Source organism: Hylobates moloch, unplaced genomic scaffold, assembly GCF_009828535.3.
Source record: "Hylobates moloch isolate HMO894 unplaced genomic scaffold, HMol_V3 SCAFFOLD_10, whole genome shotgun sequence".
Lineage (NCBI taxonomy): Eukaryota > Metazoa > Chordata > Mammalia > Primates > Hylobatidae > Hylobates > Hylobates moloch.
In genome coordinates, this window is record NW_026652285.1 from 92,997,803 (window position 1) to 93,017,536 (window position 19,734).

Sequence of the window (19,734 nt, forward strand, 5' to 3'; positions counted from 1 at the left end):
AAAAGTATAGGATATATCTACTTGCGCAGTGATGCTATGGAGAAGTGATCTGGGTGTTCTTTGAACTTCCACACACACTTTACCAGGAACTCAGCATAAAGATGGGGTCAGTTTCATGAAGTACACAGGGTTGGAAGCATTTGAAGAGGTTTGCTTTGTCTATTCTTTGTTCTGGATTCACTCTAGCTGTAACATGATCAGCACCCACTCTCCTATGCAGTCAGCAGGTATTTAGGATAAAAGCTCAGGTTGATTGGCAAGAAACCTTATCCTCAAAGGTTGAGGCACAAAGTACTTTACTGCAATTGCTGTTAGACTGGAGTGATCCTGAGATGTGTTTGGGCATAACTGGCATCTGGACTCAATAATTTCTAAGACCCTGAAATTGCTCACAGGCAACATGCAAGTAAGTGTCTTACAATCTTTAAAGCATTTGATATCTAGTAAAATAGGCTTTGAGGAAGTGAAATTTTTTTCTATGTGTAAATGAGAAAATGGAAAGGAGTTCAGATTATAATTGCTGGGTTTTTTTTGTTTTGTTGTGTTTTTTGACTGTTTAAAGGACACGGGGGCCAGGAGCGGTGGCTCACGCCTGTCATCTCAGCACTTTGGGAGGCCGAGGCAGGCGGATCACCTGAGGTCAGGAGTTCAAGACCAGCCTAACCAATATGGTGAAACCCCGTCTCTACTAAAAATACAAAAACTGGCTGGGAGTGGTGGTGCATGCCTGTAATCCCAGCTACCTGGGAGGCTGAGGCAGGAGAATTGCTTGAACCTGGGAGACGGAGGTTGCAGTGAGCCAAGATCATGCCACTGCAGTCCAGCCTGGGCTGCAGAGTGAGACTCTGTCTCAAAAATAAAGAGAAAGAAAGAGAGAGCAAGGAAGAAGGGAGGGAGGCAGGGAAAGAAAGAGAGAGGGAGAGAGAAAGAAAAAGAAAGAGAAAGAAAGGAAAGAAAGAAAGAAAGAAAAGAAAAGAAAAGAAAAAGAAAGAAAGAGAAAGAGATAAGTAAAGATAGGAATTGTGATTCTCCAATGGTTAAGAGTGAGCTTTGGGGTTGGGCACGGTGGCTGTCACCTGTAATCCCAGCACTTTGGGAGGCCGAGGTGGGCGGATCACCTGAGATCAGGAGTTTGAAACCAGCCTGGCCAACATTGCAAAACCCCATGTCTACCAAAAATACCAAAATTAGCCGGGCATGGTGGCAGACGCCTGAAATCCCAGCTACTCAGGAGGCTGAGGCATGAGAATCCCTTGAACCCAGGAGGCGGAGGTTGCAGTGAGCCAAGATCACACCACTGCATTCCAGCCTGAGCGACAGAGTGAGACTCCGTCTCAAAAAAAAAAAAAAAAAAGACTGAGCTTTGGAATCTGACAGATTTGAGTTCAAATCATGCCCTATTCCAACCTCTTACCCACTGTGTGACCTTGGGCAAATTGCTAAGCTATTAAGCTACTCAGATGCTCAGCTTAATTATGAAAATAACCTATCTGAAAGGGATATTACCAGGGCTAAATGAGTTAAGACACATAAAAGTGCTTATCACAATGCCTGGCACAAAAGCAAGTGCATAATAGGAGGTAACAATTATTATGGGAGGCTTTATTGATCGAAGATCCAATGAAAAGGGATTTAATTCATTTAATGTTCCCTGGCTCTGTTATACTACAATTCTGCACATGCCCTTTCAGACAGAAAGTTTCCATCTGTGTTGATGAGGTAGAGTACGCTTGGCCTAGGTCTGTCTTACATCTCTGAAGAGGTGCTATGCAGATAGCAGTAATCTGTCCATATTGACGGAAATGTCGGATAGATTAGGAGACATTGTCAAAACAAACTCTGATTCAGTATTAGATTAAATTGGAAAGTCATACTAGAAGAATGTAAATATTTGATAGTAGCCAGGGTGTCATGGCTAACAAAAGCAGCTACTTCATGGAAAAATAGCCCCTGACTTTTGTAATTAGAGAAGAAATGGATCCAGGTGCTCCCATTCAAGAAAGAACATCATGTATTTTCCTACAGGTTTTTATCACTGTGATACCACTTGTTAAGTTATATCCATGTGTCTGTGTCCAATTCTTCTTGGTGATCCCAATGTCCAAGACAGTGCCTTGTACATAGTAAGTAAGCTTTTATCCAAACAAGCAAGAAAACAACCAACTCACACTTTACACAGTGTTCACTTTGTGCCAAATACTGGAATCAGCAGCACTGGAGAAGACAGAGACACGATGCCTGCTGTCCAGGAGACCAGAATCTAGTGGAAGAAATAGATAATAATAATATATCACAATAAACACTTAAAATAGAGTGTACTGCTAAATGCTGTGAGAGGTCCGTATAGGGCTCAGTGAGGGTAAAAACAGGAATAGAGATGAAGCCTGAATGAACACGTGTCCTTTTCTTTTTTAGGTGACTTTCTGCAGACTTCGGACTCACCAGTGGTGTTTCATTCTATTTAATGTCATCCTATTTCACGCCTTGCTTTTTGGGGCTGACTTTGTGGAGGAATACTTTCTGCATTCTTTGCCTTATATAGATATGAAAGTTCTTGAAATTAAGAATAAGGCAAGAAAATTGAACATCGAACCCCTAAGAAGTAATCTCTCCAAATATTATGTCCTGAGCCAGTCGGCAATATGTAAAGGGAAGAACATTTTTTTGCTGTCTCTTATCTTCAGTAGCCCAGGAAATGGAACAAGACGGGACCTCATTAGGAAAACTTGGGGCAATGTGACCAGTGTCCAAGGGCATCCCATTCTCACACTGTTTGCTTTGGGAATGCCTGTTTCAGTAACTACCCAGAAAGAGATCAACGAAGAGTCCCGTAAGAATAATGATATAATTGAAGGAATCTTCTTGGACAGTTCTGAGAACCAAACCCTGAAGATCATTGCAATGATACAGTGGGCTATGGCTTTCTGCCCTAATGCCCTGTTCATTCTCAAGGTGGATGAAGAGATGTTTGTCAATTTACCAAGCCTGGTAGACTATCTTCTCAATCTGAAAGAACACCTAGAAGATATCTATGTAGGACGGGTTATTCATCAGGTTACACCCAATAGAGATCCTCAGAACAGAGACTTTGTCCCTCTTAGTGAGTACCCAGAAAAATACTACCCAGATTACTGCAGTGGTGAGGCCTTTATAATGTCCCAAGATGTGGCTCGGATGATGTATGTGGTTTTCAAAGAAGTACCCATGATGGTGCCAGCTGATGCGTTTGTAGGAATTTGTGCTAAGTCCATTGGCCTTATACCCATCCACAGCTCAAGGTTTTCTGGGAAAAGGCACATTAGATACAACAGATGTTGCTACAAGTTCATTTTTACATCCTCAGAAATTGCAGATCCTGAAATGCCCCTAGCATGGAAGGAAATTAATGACGGAAAAGAATGTACACCATTTGAGACATACTATGGGCTCATTTCCTGCAAACTTCTGACGTACCTTGACAGCTTTAAACGTTTTCACATGGGGACCATAAAAAACAATCTCATGTATTTTGCTGATTAGGATTTCTTTAATTTTCCTTAGGAGTCTATTATTTTAAAGTTACCTTCTACCCTGTTATGGAAAGCATCCCTTCTTCCTGGTGTTTTATGTAGGTTCTCTGAATCTTTAATTTTACTTGCAAAGGTACAAAATGTTTTCTGTGCTCTGGTGTACTCAATTACTGAGATCACATTTTAAGAAATTTAAGTTGGTATAGCATGAGTCTTTTCAAAATAAAATATTTCTTTCAGAAGAGAGAACATTATGTTTCATTGTTCGTTTAGTTTTTGGGGTTTTTTTTTTTTTTTTTTGGAGACAGAGTCTTGCTCTGTCGCCCAGGCTGGAGTGCAGTGGCACCATCTCAGCTCACTGCAACCTCTGCCTCCCAGGTTCAAGCAATTCTCCCTTCTCAGCCTCCCAAGTAGCTGGGATTACAGGTGCCCGCCACTACACCTGGCTAATTTTTGGTATTTTTAATAGAGGCGGGGTTTCACCGTGTTGGCCAGGCTGGTCTCGAACTCCTGGTCTCAAGTGATCTACCCGCCTGGGCCTCCCAAAGTGCTGGGATTACAGGTGTGAGCCACCACGCCTGGCCTAATTTTTGTATTTTTTGTAGAGATGGGGGTTTCACCATGTTGCCCAGGCTGGTCTCGAACTCCTGGGCTCAAGTGATTCTCCCACCTCAGCCTCCCAAAGTGTTGGGATTATAGGTGTGAGGAACTGCATCTGGCCAATACACCATTCATTATAACTAAGTTTTTTTTATAAGCTGACTGGTAAAAATTATGTATATTTATGTTGTACAACGTTTTGATGTATGTATATGTTGTAGAATGGCTAAATCAAGCTATTTAACATATGCATCACCTGACATACTTTTTTTGTAGTGAGAACACTTAAAATCTACTCTACTAGCAATTATCAAATATTCATATATTGCCGTTAATTGTCATGACCATGATGTATGATAGATCTCTTGAACTTACTCCTCATGTCTAACAAAAATGTTGGATCTCTTGGTCATATCTGCCAAGTTTTCCCAACCTCCAGCCTCTGGTAACCTCCATTTACTCTCTGTTTCTATGAATTTGAGTTTTTTTACGCTCCACATATAAGTGAGCTCATGCCTGGTTTATTTCACGTAACATAATGCACTCCAGGTTCATCCATGTTGTTGGAAATGACAGGATTTCTTTCATTTATAAGGCTGAATAGCATTTTATTGTGGATATATACCACATTTTCTTTATGCACTGGTGGGACACTTAGATAGATGCCACTAATCTTGTGAATAATGCTGCATTGAATGTGGGGCAGGCAGATATCTCTCTGACATACTGATTTAATACCTTTTGGATATATATCCCGTAGTGGAATTGCTAGATTGTATGGCAGTTCTATTTTTAATTTTGTGAGGAACCTCCATAATGGCTGTATTATTGGTTTACCATAATGGGTCATTGTGGTTTTACTTTGCATTTCCCTGATGATTAGTGGTATTCAGCATGTTTTTTTTTCATATACCTGTTGGCCATTTGTCTTCTTCTTTTGAGAAATGTCTATTTAGGGCCTTTGGTCATTTCTAAGTCAGGTTATTTGGGCAGGGCACGGTGGCTCATGGCTGTAATCCCAGCACTTCGGGAGGCCAAGGCAGGTGGATCACCTGAGATAGGAATTCAAGACCAGCCTGGCCAACAGGGTGAAACCCTGCCTCTACTAAACATACAAAAAATTAGCTGGACCTGGTGGTATGTGCCTGTAATCCCAGCTACTCGGGAGGCTGACACAGGAAAATTGCTTGAATCCAGGAGGTGGAGGTTGCAGTAAGCTGAGATCATGCCACTGCACTCCAGCTTGGGCAACAGTCTGAGACTCCATCTCAAAAAATAAAATAAAATAAAATAAATAAATCAAGTGATTTGCTTTCATGCTATTGTGTTGTTTGAGTCCCTTATCTGTTTGGATATTAACCCCAGAACAGATATATGGCTTGCAAATATTTTCTCCCATTCCATAGGTTATCTCTTCACTATTGCTGCTTTTGATATGCACAAGCTTTATAGTTTGATATCATCTCATTTGTCTATTTTAGCTTTTGTTGCCTATACTTAAGGGGTCATAGCCAAGAAAATCTTTGCCCAGACCAATGTCATGGAGCTTCCCCCACCTATGTTTTCTTCTAGTAGTTGTACAGGTCTTACATTTAAGGTCTTACATTTAAGTCTTTAATCCATTGTGAGTTGATTTTTGTATATAATGTGAGATGAGGGTATACTTTTATTATTCTGCAGGTAGACATCCAGTTTTCCCAGCACCATTCATTGTAAAGACTATCTTTTTCCCATTCAGCGTTCTTGGCATCTTTATCAAAAATCAATTGACTATCAATGAATGAATTTATTTCTGAGCTATTGTCTTCCATTGGTCTATGTGTCTATTTTTACAGTGTACATGCTGTTTAGATTACTGTAGCTTTGTTAACAGATGTTGAAATCCAGTAGTATGATGCCTTCGGCTTTGTTATTTTTGCTCAAGATTGTTTTGGCTGTTCAAAGACTTTTATATTTTCATGTGAACCTTAGTATTGTTTTTCTATTTCTGGGAAAAAATATCATTGGAGTTTTACTAGGGTTTGAATTGAATCTGTATATGGCTTCAGGTAGCAGGGACATTTTAACATTAGTCCTTCCAATCCATGAATGTGGCATATCTTTTCTCTAATTTGTGTCATCTTCAATTTCTTTCATCAACGTTTTATAGTTTTTATTACACAGATTTTTTTACCTCCTTATTTAAATTTACTCCTAAGTATTTTGGGGTTTTTTTTGATGCTATTATTAAAAGGATAGTTTTCTTCATTTCTTTTTCAGATAGTACATTGTTAGTATATGAAAATGCTACTGATTTTCATAAGTTGATTTTTTTCCCTGCAACTTTACTGAATTTGGTTGTCAGTTCTAACAGTTTTTGTTTGTTTGTTTGTTTGTTTTTGAGATGGAGTCTCGCTCTGTTGCCCAGGCTGGAGTGCAGTGGCACGATCTTGGCTCACTGCAACCTCCGCCTCCCAGGTTCAAGCAATTCCCGTCTCAGCCTCCTGAGTAGCTGGGACTACAGGCGCCCACCACCACGCCCGGCTAATTTTTGTATTTTTAGTAGAGACAGGGTTTCACCATATTGATCAGGCTAGTCTCAAACTCCTGACCTCAGGTGATCCGCCAACCTTGGCCTCTCAAAATGCTAGGATTACAGGCATGAGCCACCATGCCCAGTGCGGTTCTAACAGTTTTTGATGGAGTCTTTAGGGTTTTTTCTTATAAGGTCATATTGTCAGTAAACAGTGACAGTTTCACTTCTTCCTTTCCTATTTGGAAATATGTAATTTTTATATTTTATATATATATAATATATATATAAACAAATCTCGCTCTGTTGCCCAGGCTGGAGTGCAATGGCATGAACACAGCTCACTGCATCCTTGACCTCCCAAGTTCAATAGATCCTCTTGCCTCAGCCTCCCGATTAGCTGAGAATACAGGTGTGCACCACCTTGCCCAGATAACTTTTGTTTTTTTTAAAGAGATGGGATCTTGCCATGTTGCCCAGGCTGGTCTCAAACTCCTGGCCTCAAGTGATCCTCCTGCCTTGGCCTCCCAAATTGTTGGGATTACAGGTGTGAACTACCACACCTGGCCTATTTGGATAATTTTCTCTTTTTTCTCTTTTTTTTTTTTTTTTTTTTTGAGATGGAGTCACTCTGTCACCCAGGCTGGAGTGCAGTGGTGTGATCTCGGCTCACTGCAACATCCACCTCCTGGGTTCAAGGGATTCTCCTGCCTCAGCCTTCCGAGTACTTGGGATTACAGGCACCCACCACCACTCCCGGCTGATTTTTGTATTTTTAGTAGAGACGAGGTTTCACCATGTTGGCCAGGCTAGTCTCGAACTCCTGACCTCAGGTGATCCACCCGCCTCAGCCTCCCAAAGTGCTGGGATTACAGGCATTAGCCACTGAACCCAGCCAATTTTATTTCTTTTTCTTGTCTATTTGCTCTGGCTAGGACTTCCAATACTATACTGAACAGAAGTGGTGAGAGTGGGCATCCTTGTCTTGTTCCTGATCTTAGAGGAGAGGCTTTTAACTTTTTTTTTTCTATTGAGAATGATGTTAGCTATGTGTTTGTCATGTGTGGCCTTTATTGTGTTGAGGTACATTCTTTTATTACTTTATTTTTGAAAGTTTTTATCAGGAAAAAATGTTGAATTTTACCATATGCGTTTTTTGCATCTACTGAGATGCTCATATAATTTTCCCCTTTCATTCTGTTAATGTAGTGTATCATCTTTATAGATTCGTGTATGTTGAGCTATCCTTGCATCCCTGGGATAAATCCCACTTGATTATGACGAATAATCCCTTTCATGTGCTGTTGAATTTAGTTTGCTAGTATTTTATTGAGGATTTTTGTACCTATGTTTATCAGGGATATTGGCTGGGATCTTGTTTATTTGTGGCTTGTAATTTTCTTTTCATGTAGTCTCTTTGTCTGGCTTTGCTATCAGGGTAATGCTGACCTGACAAAATGAGTTTGAAAGTGAAGGGGTGGCTTGCCTTTCTACACCTGTGGGTATTTCTAGTCGGGTGGGACGAGGGACTGAGAAAAGAAATAAGACACAAAGTATAGAGAAACAACAGTGGGTCTAGGGGACTGTACTTAGCACACTAAGGACTTGCACTGGCACTGGCCTTTGAGTTATTTCAGTTTTTACTGATTATTATTTTCATTATTTTAGCAAAAACGAATGTAGAAGGAGAGCAGGGTGATAATAAGGAGGTCAGCAAAAAACGTGAGCAAAAGAATTTGTTATAATTAGGTTCAAGGGAAGATACTATGCTTAGACGTGCACGTGGGCTAGATTTATGTTTCTTTCTACTTAAACATCTTAGCAGAGTAAAGAATAACAAGGCAGCATTACTGCAAACATGTCTCACCTCTTACTATAGGGTGGTTTTTCTCTTGTCTTAGAATTGAACAAATGTACAATCGGGTTTTATACTGAGACATTTAGTTCTTAGGGGCAGGCAGGAGACAGTGGCCTTCTTCTATCTTAACTGCAAGAGGCTTTCTTCTTTTACTAATCTACTTCAGCACAGACTTTTTACGGGTGTCGGGCTGGGGGACAGTCAGGTCTTTCTTATCTTATGAGGCCATATTTCAGACTCTCACATGGGGAGAAACTTTGGACAATACTTCGCTTTCAAGGGGAGAGGTCTTCGTGGTTTTCTACGGTGCATTGTGCTCCTGGTTCATTGAGACTAGAGAATGGTGATGACCTTTATCAAGTATACTGCCTGTAAACATTTTGTTAAGAAGGCACGTCTTGCACAGCCTTAGATCTTTTAAACTTTGATTTTATACAACACATGTTTTTGTGAACTCTTGGCTGGGTCAAAGTAGCTGGGACAAAACTACAAATTAACAACATCTCAGCAAAGCAATTGTTTAAAGTACAGGTCTTTTTCAAAATGGAGTCTCTTATGCCTTCCCTTTCTACATAGACACACTGACAGTCTGATCTCTCTTTCTTTTCCCTACAGAAAGTATTCCCTCTTCTGTTTTGAGGGGAGAGTTTGAGAAGGATTGGTATTAATTCTTCTTTAAATGTTTGGTAGATGGCTTCAGCAGTGAAGCCATCAGATCCCGGGCTTTTTGTTGGTGGGAGATTTTTTATTGCTGATTCAATCTCTTTACTCTGTGCTGGTCGGTTCAGATTTTCCATTTCCTCATGATTTAGGATTGATAAGTTGTATGTGTCCAGGAATGTATCCATTTCTTCTAAGTTATCCATGTTGTTGTTGTATAATTGTTCGCAGTTGTCTCTTAAGATTCTCTTTTTTTTTATTTTTGAGACGGAGTCTTGTTCTTTCGCCCAGGCTGGAGTGCAGTGGCATGATCTTGGCTCAGGTGCAAGTGATTTTCTTGCCTCAGCCTCTCTAGTGTTGCGGGAATCAGGAGGACCAGAGAGACCTTGGGGTATATACAGGAGGATCTTTATTGAGTGCACTCAGACCCAGCAGACTTAACATCCAAAAACTAGGCCTAGAACAAAGACAGCACTTGACTTTTATACACACTTCAAAAGGAGGGTGGGCTAGCTTGAAGCGGGCTTATAGTGGTGTGAAAGCAAGGATACAGAAGCAGAACAAAGACAGTTAATCAAATTGTGACAGGTTCATAACTCAGGATTACACATGACCGTTGCTATGCAGCCCAGATGTCTGTTATCTAGGTTTGCTCTAATGCCTAGCACAGGCTTATCCATAACTTTCACTATGGTGCCCAGGTGGCTGTATCTCAGGCCTGCTCAGATGGTTTATGGCCAACAAAACAGAATAATTGAAAGTACTTAATTTCCCAGTTTAGTGCCTTTGTCTGTGAAATGATACTTAACTTTTATGGCTATTATGATGATAAAGTAAGAAAACGCATGCCGAGTGCCTAACATAAAATCAATGCTAAGAAATGGTAGCTATTATTAGTAATAATGATAAAGAATTTTGCAAAAATTTCCGTTTAAATCCTAGGCGTTGGTCATATTGAATTACTTGTAGTTTCTCAAACATGTTCTCTTGTTTTGATGTGTACCTGCTATCTTGCTTTACTACTCCACTGTATTCTTCACTCGATTGCCTCCTACTAGTTCTTCAAGATGCAGGTGTTTCCTTCCCTGGAAAACATTTCCTAAAGTCTGCGGACGTGTTTTCTGTTTCCCTCTATTATTGTACTTCTTATACTCTCTAATTTTCTATTGACCTATTTTCTTCCACTATAAGACACTTTCTTCTTGTGTGATTTTCAGATAAGCTACTGCAAGTCTTGGTTTCCTCATCTGTGAAACAGGGATGTAAAAATTAAATGAGATGCACTTGGCACTTAGGCCAATGTCTAGCACTTTCCCCAATGCCAAGAACATAATAGGCAGTCAACAGGTGTTTACTTATGAAATGAAAATAATGATTTACAAATTTTATTCAATCTAAAAAAAAATCAGAATGTGTAGACCAAACATAGGAGAGAGGGCATCCCGCCAAATTCTGATGTTAAGTGAATAAAATCAATGTCATGAAGCAGAATGGTGGTTGCCAGAGGCTGGGGAAAAGAGGGAATAGACAGTTATTGTTTAATGAATACAGTTTCAATTGTATAAGATGAAAATAATTCTGAAGATGGATGGTGGTGATGGTTGTGCAACATTATGAACATATTTAATATACTGAACTGTACACTTAAAATAGTTATGACAAATTTTATTGTATATATTGTACCACATTGAAAAAAAATCAACATCATGAATGCGATTAAAACAAAGGTCATTTTAAGAGACTATTTCTCAGGCCAGGAAAGACCTGGCTATAGCCTAATTAGTAGTGATATTAACAGTAGGGGACTGGTCAGCATGGAAACACACACAAAAAACAGAGTCACGTTGCCAGGGGAGATGATCAATCTGGGGACTAGGTAATTCCAGTTACTTTAAAATAATTTTGTTACAAAGCAGGGGTGGTTTATCAACTTCACCATGGCCTAAAATATGCTCATGCATAAACCTCTGAACAGGTGATTTGGTGTGCAGAGTGCTTTGGCTTTGCTGTTTAGAGAGAAGAACACCGGAAAACAGGTGGGTGTAGGTGTTGTCAATGAAAAGAAAGATTATCCTTTGTAAATTAATGAGATGGTATCCTGATTTATGCATATGTCCCTTCTGTTCTGTTTATTAGGAGTAAGTTTCCTTTTCTCTGATCAACTCAAGATTGACTTTATAGGTATGAAAAATCCAAAGCAAAACCCTCAACAATCATGACCTACCAATAAATGAAATGACAGTTTAGGAATCCTTCTGATTAGCATGTTATCACTTTTCCTCTCCCAAAACCACAACAGGCAAAGTTCATTGGTAAACAGCAAAAAAAATTACATGAACACTATAAACATTTTTTTAGATATTTTAAGTCTTTTTTTCAAAGGAATAATAGTAACAAAAACACAAGAGAGCTCATAAAAAGTATTCTGAGTATAAGGAACATAATTTTAATATTCCATACTACTCATTTTTCAAAGAATATATCCACGACTTTGAAAGTGGAATCAGAAACGGAAAAAGGATCAAAAAGAAAAAAAAAAAAGATAGTGAAGAGAACCCAGAAATAATTTGGTGGCAGGTTTTTATTTTATTTATTTATTTTTGAGACAGAGTCTTGCTGTGTTGCCCAGGCTGGTGTGCAGTGGCAAGATCTCAGCTCACTGCAATCTGCTTTCCAGGCTCAAGCGATTCTCGTGCCTCAGCCTCCTGAGTAGCTGAGATTATAGGTGTGCACCACCATGCCTGGCTAATTTTTATATTTTTAGTAGAGACGGGGTTTTGCCATATTGGCCAGGCTGGTCTTGAACTCCTGGACTCAAGTGATTTGCCCATCTTGGCCTCCCAAAGTGCTGGAATTATAGGTGTTAGCCACCGCGCCCGGCCCTGAAGCAGGCTTTTAGATAAGATTGCATGTCCATGAAAATTTTGAGGGAAGAAAATACTTCCATCTTGTTGCAAAGATTAAGGCAGTGAAAGGAATCCGAAAAACACTGGATCTATTATGACCAAACTTGCCTGCTCTTAATGCATTCCAAACTCCTAGTTCCACTTTGCATTTCAATGTAGACACATGACAATGTTGGTGACAAAGTAACATCAGACATTTCATGATAATTCTTGGGGAAAGGAAGTCTCTTTTGTGAAATATAGATGGAGTCAAATGCCTTAGGAGAAGTTTTGGTCAAAACGTGGTCCTCTACATGAGCTCTAGAAGAAATCATTCAGCTCCTTCTACTGCTGTTGCGGAAACAGGTTTCACATAGTATGGACCTTCACTCAGGTAAGTTCTGAGCCTCAAATAATTTGGGTTCCCAAAGATTTCTGCAATTGTCTTGGAATTAGCAAGTGCTTTCACTAGTTCATATTTGGCATCCTTTGAAGCTTTGTCATGCTCCACAGACCGGTCCACCACATATTCTACAAAACCTGGACTGTTAAACATAAGTTTCTGAGCCCAGGGTTGGTTTGCAATGGCCTGAAATGGAAGGCAGAAATAATACCATTCCCCTGAGTGGAAGTTGTTTTGTTAGTGGGATGGCACAATATTTACAAAGAAATCTGGCAACATGAACTTTAAAAATGTTACCTTTTGTCTAAGTAAATTCCTTCCTGAGAATCTAACTTAATAAAATAATCTTAAATACGAAAAATCTTTGTATACAAAAATGTTCATAATAGTGTGAAAGTTACAATATAAATATCTAATAATGGGAGAATGGTTAAGTAACTTATGGTATATGGCAATAAAAAATAAACATTAACAATAATGTTTACAAAGAATAGGAAATGACACAGGTAAACCTGTTATATAAAAAAAGCAGATTCAAATTATAAACAATGTATGATTACAACAGTGGAAAAATAAAAACTAAAGTAGAAAAGACTAACCTCAAGATACTCCTATAGTGTACAAATATTTTCAAGAATGTTCATTGTAGTATCATTTGTAAGATACTATCTAAACCTTCATTTACAGGAGAAGGATCTATTGTGGCTATTCAATGAAATACTAACTTTCTAACTGCCTCTTTTAACACAGACAAATTTAAAAAAAACATAACATTGAAGAGAAAAAAAAAAAGCAAAAACTGCAGTTACTTTTGCACCAACCTAATGGAATGATACGAACAGCATGATACCACTTACAAAGTTTATGAATATCTAAAATACTATGTTTTATTTAAGGATACACACAATATGTAGTAGAAATATGAAATCATTTATGGGCCCTGACTTTGTGATAGTGATTTTATCTAAGAACAGAGGAAGGGGAATAGGACTGGGCAGAGGTAGCAAGATACAACTATGTTTGAAATATTTCACCAAAAATAAACACACACTAATACAAAAACTAAAAGGAAATACACCAAAAGGGTATAACTGTCTGTGATTTTAAAAAATTCTAAGTCTTCTCCAAATTTTAAGTTTTTCAAAACCTATTACATTTTAATGAAAAAGAAGTAACAATCAAGTTTATGGCCTAGTTTTTTCCTCTCAAAATGTGTTCCACAGACAAGTAGCATCAGCATCACTTGCGAGCTTGTTAGACATTCAGGATCCCAGGCTCTGCCCCACAACTACTGAATTACAATCTACATTTTAGTAAGATTCCTAAGATTAATGTTTGAGAAACTTTGGCCTGCTTCACAACCAAGCATGAAGGTAGGCAGAAATAAAAATAGTTATCCCAACCAGTAAATAGAAAATTACTTCTACAATGGAACCAACTAAGCACAGGATAAGGTAGAAGAGCAAAACCAAAATAAATTAATAGTGAAAATACTAAGCAGGAGCCAAAATGGCCATCTCATACAATGACCATTTACAAGGGTGAAGCAGTCTTAAAGAAATGTTTCTGGCTGGGCGCAGTGGCTCACGCCTGTAATCCCAGCACTTTGGGAGGCCGAGGCGGGCGGATCACGAGGTCAGGAGATCGAGACCATCCTGGCTAACACAGTGAAACCCTGTCTCTACTCGAAATACAAAAAGAAATTAGCCAGGCCTGGTGGTGGGCACCTGTAGTCTAGCTGCTCGGGAGGCTGAGGCAGGAGAATGGCGTAAACCCAGGAGGTGGTGCTTGCAGTGAGCCGAGATCGCGCCACTGCACTCCAGCCTGGGCGACAGAGTGAGACTCTGTCTCAAAAAAAAAAAAAAAAAAAAAAAGTTTCTAAAGATTATAGGAATACCTGTATCCTTCAAGACCCAGATCCTGTATCGCATCCTCAGGAAGCCTTCCCTCTTTTGTCCCTGCCATTTTCCTTATTCCCTCCCAGTCTAGGCCTTGTACGCTGAGATCCCATTATTGTTAAGATTACTAAAGCGATTACTACCTTGCTATGCTGGGGCTACAAAGATAAATCAGATATGCTTCCTGCTCTCAGCCAACTCTACTTAATAGGTGAGACAGGTCAATAAATAAACATTTGCAAACTAATAGAACACAAAGGTATAATCCTTACCACAGCTATAATTATATAAGTAACTGCACAATTATATTTACTGCCTGGCTCCTTCAATAGACAGGAAACTACATGAAAGGAAGGTCTTTATACATTTTCTTCACTGTTGTATGCCCTTCACTGAGCAAAAACGGAAACTCAACAAATATTTGTGGAACAAATAAATGCAACATATGAGAACCAACATTGTTTAACTCAACCTTGTCAATCTGGGCAAAGTGTGCTGAAGACATACCTGAGTTAGTCCTTGATGAATGAGTAAGAGGTTAAGAAGCAAAGTTAAGGAAGAGTGTTAGATACAGAGACCCCAGCAAGGGTCCAGAGACACAAAACAAACAGTTTGGTACCACTGGAGCATTAGGTGCCAGAAGCCTTATTTTCTGCGGGGGAAATAAGGATTAGGAAGACCAGGGCTAGATTAATAGAGGATGGCAGATAAAAAGTCTGGAATTAACTGTGTGATCCCATGGCATCCTGTTCAAACCTCAAACAGCACCTAATATCTTTTACTGAAACAATCTGTTTACTTACACATCTGTCTCCTTACTTAGTCTCTAAGGTAGCAGAAGGTAGAAACTATACTATGCACTTGTGCATCCCCAGAGATGGCACAGGCTCTGGCTCACTGTAAGTACTCAAATGTTGAACTGGCAGGGTCCCAGAAGGACCTATGGAAGTGAATACCTACCGTAAACACTTTTAAGGCAGCACAGTGTAGTTCAGGGAAGGGTTGACTACTAATGCCACGGAAGAGCTCCAGTGGATCCCGAGATAAAGAAGAAAACCAGGATTCTGTCATCCTCAGAAGGTCATCAGTCTGCTGCTCAGGCTACCCGAAAGAAAAGGAAAATCTCATCAAAAGTTAACTGATCTGGAGAAAAGCACTTATTTAGAAGTCAGACACCTGAGTGCTGATGGCACTCTGTCATTAATTTGTTGCGTGAAATTGGCTAAGTTTGGAGCACTCTTTCTCAAATCCAGCCCAGACCTTTCCCAGTTTTCTTTGAATGTGGTTGATTAAGCAATCTCTAGAGTCTCTTCAGTTCTAACACTCTATGATTCCATTTTAAATTTAAAATGTCACTAGTCATATAATGAGAGTTATCTTCTTGTATTTACTTCATCACATTTATCATGTTGATTCATACAGATTCATTCTCCCAAACATATCCCACTGTCCTTCATTAATTTCCCTATCTACTTACTGGTAAGTACAGAAGAGATGAAATTGCATCCAAACATCTAATTTTTAGCTCCACTGGGGCATTCTTTGATTGATGTCCTACTCTCATAAGCAAGCGTTCAAAGCGAGTTCCTTTGAAGGATAACAGTGAGATTCTTCTTTATTATGGTAAAATGCACACAACATAAAATTTACCATTTTAACCATTTTTAGTGTATAGTTCAGTGCTATTAAGTACATTCACATCATTGTGCAACCATCATAACCATCCATCTCTAGAACTTTTTCATCAACCCAAACTGAAACTCTATATCCATCAAACAATAATTCCCTTTCTTCTCTACCCTCATCCCCTGCCAACCACTATTCTACCTCCTGTGAACTGGACTCTTTCAGGCATCTCATCTAAGTGGAATCATACAATATCTGTCCTTATGTGTCTGGCTTACTTCACTTAGCATAATGTTATCAGTGGCGCAGGCTTCCTCCATGCTGTAGCATGTGCCAGAATCTCATTCTTTTTAAAGGCTGAGTAATATTCAATTGTATGTATATACCACATTTTGTTTATTGATTCATCTATCAATGAACATTGGGTTGCTTGCACCTTTTTTTGGTTATTGTGAATAACGCTGCTATGAACATAAGTGTACAAACATTTGAGTCTCTGCTTTCAATTTTTTTTGGTATATACCTGAAAGTGGAGCTGCTGGATGAAGGAAATGTAAAATGTACAAGGGTTACAATTTCTCCACATCCTAACACTTATTATTTTATGGGTTTTTTTTTTTTAAGTAATAGCCATCCTAATGGATATGAAGTGAAAAATGAGATTTTTTTTAAAGTATGCTCTCATACACTATGACCTCTACCAACCTAAACCAATACAAAAATAAGCATGTAGTCAGAGAACCAGTGACAGGCCTAGAACACACAATTACACGCAACACAGCATATATAAAGCAAAGTTATAAAACTGGAATCAAAGGACCTGAACTTGAGTAGCAGCTGCCGTAATTTGTATGACCTTAGAAATTTTCTTAACTCCTCTAAGTTTCATCTACCTTATCTGGAAAATGAAAATGACAATGTATGTTCTTTGCAGGATTGTAAAACGATTGTCATAGGTCAAAGCACTTAGAAAACGACATATAACAAAAATATTAGCTGTGATACACAACAGCGTATTAATTTTTCTTTTTTTTTTTCTATTTTCTAATTTTTATTTTTTTGAGATGGAGTCTCGCTGTGTCACCCAGGCTGGAGTGCAATGGCGCAATCTTGACTCACTGCCCAAGTTCAAGCGATTCTCTTGCCTCAACCTTCTGAGTAGCTGGGATTATAGGTGCCTGCCACCACACCCAGCTAATTTTTGTATTTTTAGTAGAGACCATGTTGGCCAGGCTGGTCTCAAACTCTTGACCTCAAGTAATCCACCCACCTTGGCCTCCCAAAGTATTGCGATTACAGGCATGAGTCACCTCGCCTGGCCTCTTTTTAAATTTTTTTTTGAGATGGGGTCTCACTCTGTCACCTAGGCTGCAGTGCAATGGAGTGATCAAGGCTTACTACATATAGCCTTCACCTCCTGGGCTCAAATGATTCTCCCACCTCAGCCTCCCGAGTGGCTGGGACTATAGGCATGCACCACCACACCTGGCTAATTTTTGTTTTTGTTGTTGTTGTTGTTGTTGACGAGGCTGGTCTTGAATTCCTGGGCTCAAGAGATCCTCCCACCTTGGCCTCCTAAAGTGCTGGGATTACAGGTGAGATAACTTTCAACATATGTGTCTCAAGAATTTTAATAATTGGGCTGCATATTATTTTGTGTGTATAATTTGTTGTGCTGTTGATCCTCATGGATGTTCCATAAAAGTATTTTTTTTTTTTTTTTTTTTTTTTTTTTTACAGAGTCTCACACTGTCGCCCAGGCTGGAGTGTGGTGGTGTGATCTCGGCTCACTGCAACCTTTACCTCCTGTGTTCATGCCATTCTCCTGCCTCAGCCTCCCGAGTAGCTGGGACTACAGGCATGAGCCACCACGCTTGGCTGATTTTTGTATTTTTAGTAGAGACAGGGTTTCACCATGTTGGCCAGGCTGGTCTCGAACTCCTGACCTCAAGTGATCCACCTGCTTTGGCCTCCCCAAATGCTGGGATTGCAGGGATGAGCCACCAAGCCTGGCCTCTTTTTTTTTTTTTTTGAGATAGAATTTCACTCTGTCACCCAGGCTGGAGTGTAGTGGCACGATCTCAGCTCACTGCAACCTCCACCTGCCAGGTTCAAGCGATTCTCCTTCCTCAGCCTCTCAAGTAGCTGGGACTACAGTTGCGCAGTACCATGCCTGATTAATTTTTGTATTCTTGAGTAGGATTTTGCCATGTTGCCCAGCCTAGTCTTGAACTCCTGAGCTCAGGCAATCCACCCACCTTAGCCTCCCAAAGTGCTGGATTACAGGCATGAGCCACTGTATCTCTTAACATGCCAAAAGTATCTCTTAACATGAAATCTTATAACAAACTTTTATTTTCCTTTCTCAAAATTTCATAAATATTCACAACAACCCTGAGAAGTAGTTGTTATGCCATTTTTATAAACGAAGAAAATAAGGCCTAGAAAAGCGAAGTGAGTAAATGAAGTTCAAAAAGCGAAGTCAGGGGTAGATACAATGGTGTGGACCTGTAGACCCAGCCAATCAACAGGATGAGGCAGGAGGATTGCTTGGGCCTGGGAGTTTGAGGCCAGCCTGGGTAACAGAGAGACACTCTCAATCTCTTAAAAAAAAACAAAAAAACAAAAAGGAATAGAAAACCCAAGGACATGAATCCAGACCTTTCTGACTCTATCCCGTGGTCTTTGTACCATGAAATCTAGTCAAAGAAGACATCATAGAGGGGAAACAGGAAACAATGTTTGGTTGAAATCGATTGGTAGAAACCTAAAGAGTGAAAAGTCAAAAAAAAAAAAAAAAAAAAAAAGGTTTTCCGTAGTAATTATTAGATTTTCAGACATGAGTCCAAGATCATGGTTAACAAGACTGCCACCCATAAAATAGTTTCTACAATGTAGTTAACCCACCAGCAAATGAACTTACATATTGAATCCCTGTCAAAAATTAAGATATCCCTGAACAGGGCCAAGTCATACCAACCTGTTTTCTGTAAAACCTGTTTTCCTTCAACGTTGGATCCCAAGATTCCAACTGTGTCTACAGCTACACCAATCATAGTGGGGTCCTGACTTTCTATCATTTCAAAGACTTTTTCCACAAAGATAGGATAACGCTCACAGATCTGTTGAGGACTGTCCATGACAGCCAGGTTTCCAAAAAACTTCACAAATCCTAAAGAGATTGACAAAAATACATTTTAATAGAGGAACAAGAGAGCATGAATTGTGGGCCCTATGACTTCACAGGAACAGAAATGAACTGCAGGCCAGAAAGCGTAGAATGGTTAAGAGTAGTGTGTTGCCTGGAGATCAGAGAGACCATTAGGAGATTCTGAAGGACCTGTGATGTGTGATCCTGAGAGAGGGCGTCAATGGAGCTGGGACTAGCTATTGAAGTACTGGCATATGCAAGAGTGAGAACAAAGAAAAAGGACCAGTGGATACAAATTACAGGAAGGCAAGTTTGGACTCATTACCAGGAAGAAATTTTTAAATGGATATGTTCATTAATAAAATAAGCTAGGCTACCTAAGGCAGGCATCCATCTCCAATTTCTGGAAGTGTTCAAGAAAGACTAATCAACCAAGACCCAGAATAGAATGCCAAGAGTAGATCCTACAATAGATAAAGATTCCCACGCAGAGGCATGATTAATCTGTGAAACATACTGTAAATGTCATTACTAGTATTTTTATTTATGTTTTTGTTGATATTCTAAAGAAAAATATCCTAATGTTCTAAATAGCACTGATGTTTCCAGAAAACCAAAGTCAACAGTACATA

At 39.5% G+C, this 19,734-nt stretch overlaps 2 protein-coding genes across 3 annotated transcripts in view; one reads left to right on the plus strand and one right to left on the minus strand.

Moving 5' to 3' along the window:
* The first annotated feature begins 1,802 nt into the window (after positions 1-1,802).
* On the plus strand, positions 1,803-3,663 carry B3GALT9 (beta-1,3-galactosyltransferase 9). Its single transcript, XM_058445921.1, has 2 exons — positions 1,803-1,847; positions 2,416-3,663. Exons 1-2 carry the CDS (start codon positions 1,803-1,805, stop codon positions 3,517-3,519), a joined length of 1,149 nt encoding a protein of 382 aa, XP_058301904.1. The 3' UTR covers positions 3,520-3,663.
* A 4,211-nt stretch (positions 3,664-7,874) lies between these two features.
* PSMD5 (proteasome 26S subunit, non-ATPase 5) overlaps positions 7,875-19,734 on the minus strand; it is a 28,989-nt gene continuing 17,129 nt past the window's right edge. The window contains exons 7-10 of one of the 2 annotated variants that reach the window (XM_032164999.2): positions 18,932-19,123; positions 15,803-15,912; positions 15,286-15,426; positions 7,875-9,524 (exon numbers count right to left, since the gene is read on the minus strand). In XM_032164999.2, the coding sequence (XP_032020890.1) occupies positions 9,396-9,524; positions 15,286-15,426; positions 15,803-15,912; positions 18,932-19,123 (572 nt within the window). In that variant the 3' untranslated portion in view covers positions 7,875-9,395. Of the gene's footprint in view, positions 9,525-10,788; positions 12,614-15,285; positions 15,427-15,802; positions 15,913-18,931; positions 19,124-19,734 lie in introns of those variants that run through there. The other variant, XM_032164998.2, reaches the window with a different exon arrangement.